This window comes from Mus pahari, chromosome 1 (genome assembly GCF_900095145.1).
Source record: "Mus pahari chromosome 1, PAHARI_EIJ_v1.1, whole genome shotgun sequence".
Classification (NCBI taxonomy): Eukaryota; Metazoa; Chordata; class Mammalia; order Rodentia; family Muridae; genus Mus; species Mus pahari.
Genome location: NC_034590.1, coordinates 7,059,183 through 7,064,883, shown reverse-complemented (window position 1 = coordinate 7,064,883; position 5,701 = coordinate 7,059,183). Strand labels below are relative to the sequence as shown.

Genomic DNA, 5,701 nt, shown 5'->3' with positions numbered 1-5,701 from the left:
AGGAGTCTTAGGTTTTGCAGTGCTTCGATTAAGGACAGGGCCTGCAGAAACTGTGTGCCTAGCTGTGCACCAGACAGAGAAGCTCTGCTTTTTTTTAAATGTATAAACAGAAGCATGGTAGAATAGCTTCCTGTCACCCACATGTATATTGAGGAGAGTTAGGTCCCTAGACCACCCTTAGCTCCTAGAAGGCAGGAGGCCTCCTTCAGAAGGAAGCTCTGGGGGGCTGGTGAGATGGCTCAGTGGGTAAGAGCACCCGACTGCTCTTCCAAAGGTGCAGAGTTCAAATCCCAGCAACCACATGGTGGCTCACAACCATCCTTAACAATATCTGACTCTCTCTTCTGGAGTGTCTGAAGACAGCTACAGTGTACTTACATATAATAAATAAATAAATCTTAAAAAAAAAAAAGGACACTCTGGCTAGACACTGGTGAGTTGAAGGCCTAAAAGGGGGCAGGGGAAGAAGGGGAAGGGAAGATAGCCCACATCCAGCCAGAGTTCCTCCTCTGCTCCGGGCAGGTAGACATGGGAGGGCTGCCAGATGCTTTCCACTTGGCCCTGGATGGGCATCTAAGACACTGACACCACTTGACAGGGGGTGGATGAGGGGCAGCCCCCAACCAGGTGCCCTGGGATGACACCCTGAGCCCTGGGGTTACAGGAGAGAGGGTTGAGGGAAAGTGGATCCCACTCAGATGAGAGCCTGCGCAGCGGGCCTTGATGAACAGAGACAGTCTATGATCTTGAGCTTTATTATAGAAAGGCAGGGGGAAAGAGAAGACATAAAAGAGAGAGAGAGAGACCAGCTGTGGCCAAGAGGAGAGAAGGGAGAAAGATAAAGAGAGAAGAAAGGCTAGAGAGTAAGAGGGAGAGAGGGAAGGAGAGAGGAGAGTAAGGGGAGTAAGAGGAGTAAGAGCAAGAGAGTGAGGTGGGGCCAAGCAGCCCTCGTACTGTGTGCTGTAATCTTTACTGTTTCTAGGTAACTGGGAAGGAGTCTAGCCTGAAGGTCAGAAGCTTGGGATATGGCCTATGTGACTATTAACCATGCTTCTCTGTGGGGGCTGACGGGGTGGTAACTTCGACAAGAGCCAGGGTTCCAGGAGACATGAGAGAACTACTTCCGTCCCATGTAGGTGAATTATTACCATCGGATCCCGGGCTTCAACATCTAGTCTCAACTGGAATCCAGGCTGTCTGTGCATAGCTCAATGCCACACACGTAGACCACCCTTAGCTCCCAGGAGGCAGGAGCCCTCCTTCAGAAGCAAGCTCTGGCTAGACACTGGTGAGTTGGAGGCCTGGGTCACAGGCCTCAGGCCGCAGTCTATGCAAGATGGCCTCCTAATGTGCTGTTTGGTTTGAATCTGGTTCCTTGTGTCCTCTAAGATTTCCTGTGCTGGAAACTTAGTTCTCATCATAGGGTCTCAAGATATGACGTAATGGAGAAGCATGAGACAACTGGAAAGGTGATTGGATAGATCCCTGTGGTGTTGCCATGGGAAGGGACAGATGCTATAGACTGGGTTAGTGCTGGAGACAACCCACACACTGACTTGGCTTCGTGATTAGTGCTATTTACTGTGTCTCTGCTGGTGACAAGATCCTCAACAGAGGCTAAAAAATGAGGCTGCAGGACTATGGACCTGGAGCCTTCAAAATGATTAGTTTTTCTTTATAAATACTCAGCCATGGTTGTCTTATCACAGCCTTATGAAGAAGCAAAATACCCTTTACTCTTTTCAGCACATACTCTGTAATGAGAGCATGTACATGTTTGGCCTTCCATCAGTCTCTGCATCATTAGGAATGTGTGTGTGTGTGTGTGGGTGTATATATATATATATATATATATATATATATATATATATATATATATATATATAGTGTATGCCTGGTGGTGTGAGCCTGGGACCCATGAGAGGACATGGCTCATTGATGAATATTAGGGACACGGCCTTAGGACTGGCCACAGGGCAACTATTTGGTGACTGGTGTGGGAAAGGACTTCCTGCGGTGTCCATGGAGCAGAGCCACATGACAGGTTCTAAAGCTGTAGGACCCTGGGTCCCCACTCAGTGTAACACCCAGTGGGGAAGTAACTGGGTTCAGAACTGGGTAAGTTCTGACATTAGGATAAAATGAGTTCTGGTTCTGGCCAGGTCACACACTGATTTCCAGGCTGAACTTGTGTTCACAGTGAGGGACAGGAAGCCTTAGAGATAGGTAGTTTTATTTTTGTTTTCTAGATGGGATACACTGTGACTCACATACAATGCACAACTGGCTCATGCCCCCAACAGTGGGGAGCAGGGACAGATTCTGCTATTTAGAGCTTGTGTGGTCCTCAACAGACCCTTGGTATTCCTAGTCCTACCCAGTTCCATGTTCCTGGGGAGTTCAGTCTGGGAGATCATGTATGTGCCCTGTGGACCCTGTGCCATGAGGGTGACAGATACTCAGGTGTAGTGACTATGGTCTCTTAGCATTCTCTAATGCATTCTGCAGGACGTTTTGGCAGCACTTCAATTGATTGGTGGCACTTCAAATTCCCACTGGTTCTTCCTGGGGTATCCTTCAACCCAATCAGACCCAACCTCGAATCCAAAAATCCAGGCTTCCAAGTGAATTGCAAGGCTTTTATTGTTGGACTCCTGTTTTTAGACACCTGGGGGGGAAGGGTTTTGGCTTGCTGCATCTATGCTGGTGATCAGACAAGTGGCTTCCTTGAGAGCAAAGTTGTAGCCATCAACATGTCGGGCTGGCTTTTATTTTTTCCTGCAAAGAGAAAGCCAAGCAAGACCTCAGAAGTAAAGAAAACCTCATGCCCTACTGACCACACTTGGGGATGCCTCCTGGGAGGAACTGCTTTCTGTTTGCAATAGCTTTTGAGTCTGATCAGGGCTAGGGAGTCTTGTCTCTAACCTGTTGAGACAAACTCTGTAAAGAGCCTCCAACCAGGCAGATGGGAGAAGTGACCTTGTGGGGCACCATAGGTACAAGTGGGACAGAGTGGGGAGGAACTGACAGGGCTCCATGTAAGCCTGTGGGCAGCTGGGACCCCATAAGGGAACTGACTCCTGTTACATGATGATGACCCTCAGATATCTGTAGCTGACACAATGACTTATCCTATCAGTTCTTGGGACAAAAGTGGGTTCAATTTAATTCTACCCTTGAATGTCCCAGGCCTGGAGTCAACACAGTGGCCTTGGAGGTGCACAGAACAGGAAAACAAATGAGTGTTTTTGGGGCTGGAGTGGTACGCTTGAAAAGTTAGGATAAAAGACCCAGGCTGGAGAAGGTTGCCAGGCCCCAAGATTGTGTAGTTAGACTTGGGAGGCTGTGTCAGGAAGGCTGAGAGAGGCCAAACTCGGGCAGGGATCTAGTGTGTCTTGGCTGAGTTGAGCAGCCAGGCCCAGCTCAGGCAGCCTGAGTGTCCCTTCCTGCCCCATCCTCCTGACATCCTCAATCAGGTGTGTCACTTTTCTGGATTCACAGAGAAGCTCCCGAGTGGGGGAGAAGTACAAGCCTTGCCCTTAGCAAGACACTTAGAGACTCACGATAAGACTGATTGCCTGATCCTTGTCTTCCTCTGTCAATGTCCTATCGACACATTTCTTGATATTTGCAGCATTTTCCAGTACATTAGGGTAATCATTGAATTGTCCCAGGTACTCAACATACTCTTCTGGAGTCCCCTCGAAAAATATATCAACTTTTTTATCTAAAGCTGGGCAAAGGCCACAATCTGGAACACAAAGACAAGGCACACCCCCTTGAAAGACAGGCATCAGCACACCCCAGGGGATAGAGGGTGTGAGAGCCTGGCGTGCCCGCATCCCCGACAACCACACAGAATACCCACCTCCCCCTGAAGTCAGGAGCAGGGCAGCCCCTAGCAGCAAGAGAGCACCAGCGAGCTTCATGGTAATGGCGGCAGGTGCTCCTGCTCAGCTTGGTCCCCTTTTATAACTGCCCTGGTCTGCTCAGTGGGCAGGGACGGACCCATGTCTGTGCCCCTCCAGGCCACTCCCAGGATGTCTTGGAACTTCCTGGGGCTGTGTGTTTGTGTCATGGGGAGGTGTGTATTTTGGCAATACAATAAGATCCTGGACAACATCCTGGCTCAGCCTGGTCCCATTAGCAGTGATTGTCTTAAGGTCACACGTCATGTAATGGCCAAACGAAGGTATGACTAGGGAAAAGGTCAAATGGTCTCTCAATCAGAGCACCAGAAGTGAGGCCCATGTTACCCTGTCACACTGGGGACCTCACTGTCAGTGTCTAGACAAGCCAGATCTCAGACCACTGTCCATGTGACCCCTCCCCTGTCTTTGTTCTGTCCCTGTCTTCCATTTGCTTCTTTTCTTCCCTTGAACCAGTCTCTTCAACCCAAACTCCTCCTGCTGTTGTAGGCAACCTTCAACTTGACCTTTATGCTATTGTTTGATGGTACTTTGAGATAGGGGCTGTCTACACAGCCCAGGCTGTTCTGGAACTATGTAGACCAGGTTAGCCTTGACGCACAGAGGTCTTTGTGCCCCTCTCCCATGTGAATGCTGAAATCAAAGGCAAGCACTGGCTCATCTGCCTAAACTTGACCTCTTCACCCCTTGGTTAAGGTTTATGTTTTGTGTTTTCAGGTTTTCTTTCTTTGTCTTTTAAGATTTATTTATTTATTTTCATTCATTCATTCATCATTCATTCATTCATTATGTATGTGAGTACACTGTAGCTGTACAGATGGTTATGATCCTTCAAGTGGTTGTTGGGAATTGAATTTTTAGGACCTATGGTCACTCTGATCAACTCTACTCGCTCACTTCCTGCTTTCTTTGGCCTCAAGGATTATTTATGATTCTACACAAGTACACTGTAGCTGTGTTCAGATGTGCCAAAAGAGGGCATCAGATCTTATTAGAGGCAGTTATGAGCCACCATGTTCTTGCTGGGATTTGAACTCGGGACTTTCAGAACAGTCAGTGCTCATACCCACTGAGTCATCTCTCAAGCCCTCTTTTTTTTTTTTTTCTTTTTCTTTTTTGACACAGGATTAGTCTTGAGCTCATAACCCTCCTGAGAAAGGTGTGTTTGTGTTTGTGTGTGTGCTTGTGTGTGTGTGTTTGTGTTTTTGTAGTGGATCCAGCTTTCCTTGGGGCTGGTGGTAAACATTGTCAAAATCTGTTAGCTACCATGATTCACACCTTTGCTTCCATCTCTTAGGAGGCAGAGGCAGGAGGATCTCTGTGAGTTAGAGGTCAGCCTGGTCTACACAGAGAGTTCCAGGCCTGCCCGAATTACACAGAGAGATCCTGTTAATGACCACCATTAGTGTGTTCATTAAGTTCACACTGCAAATGCCTCGTAGTCATTGTCTCATAACTAAACAAGGGTATTTCAGTTTGGAGTGACCTGGCCCCCTACCTGGGCACTGCCAGACTGTGTTGCTGCTCTAGCTACTCTGACTGTTGGTCAACAAGCCAGCATGAGGGCCATTCTGAATATCCTACAGCTCCTCTGGAAAAACTGGAGTCCAATCTCAGCTGGTTTCCCCAGCTCCTGAACATTCAGTGTCAGTCCTTCTGTGCCAGTGTATCCAGAGGAGTTTTGCTACCACAGAATTCCATCTCTACCTAGGACGGAGGTAGCAAAGGGATCGTTGTGAGGAATGCTTAGGGGAAAGGCTGAGGTAGGCTCC

At 48.2% G+C, this 5,701-nt stretch overlaps 1 protein-coding gene across 1 annotated transcript; it reads right to left on the bottom strand.

The window, feature by feature from the left end:
* Positions 1–2,748: 2,748 nt before the first annotated feature.
* On the bottom strand, positions 2,749–3,929 carry LOC110337788 (major allergen I polypeptide chain 1-like). The gene is made up of 3 exons (XM_021220832.1): positions 3,869–3,929; positions 3,564–3,751; positions 2,749–2,778 (listed from the first exon to the last, which is right to left on the bottom strand). Exons 1-3 carry the CDS (start codon positions 3,927–3,929, stop codon positions 2,749–2,751), a joined length of 279 nt encoding a protein of 92 aa, XP_021076491.1.
* Positions 3,930–5,701: the final 1,772 nt, after the last annotated feature.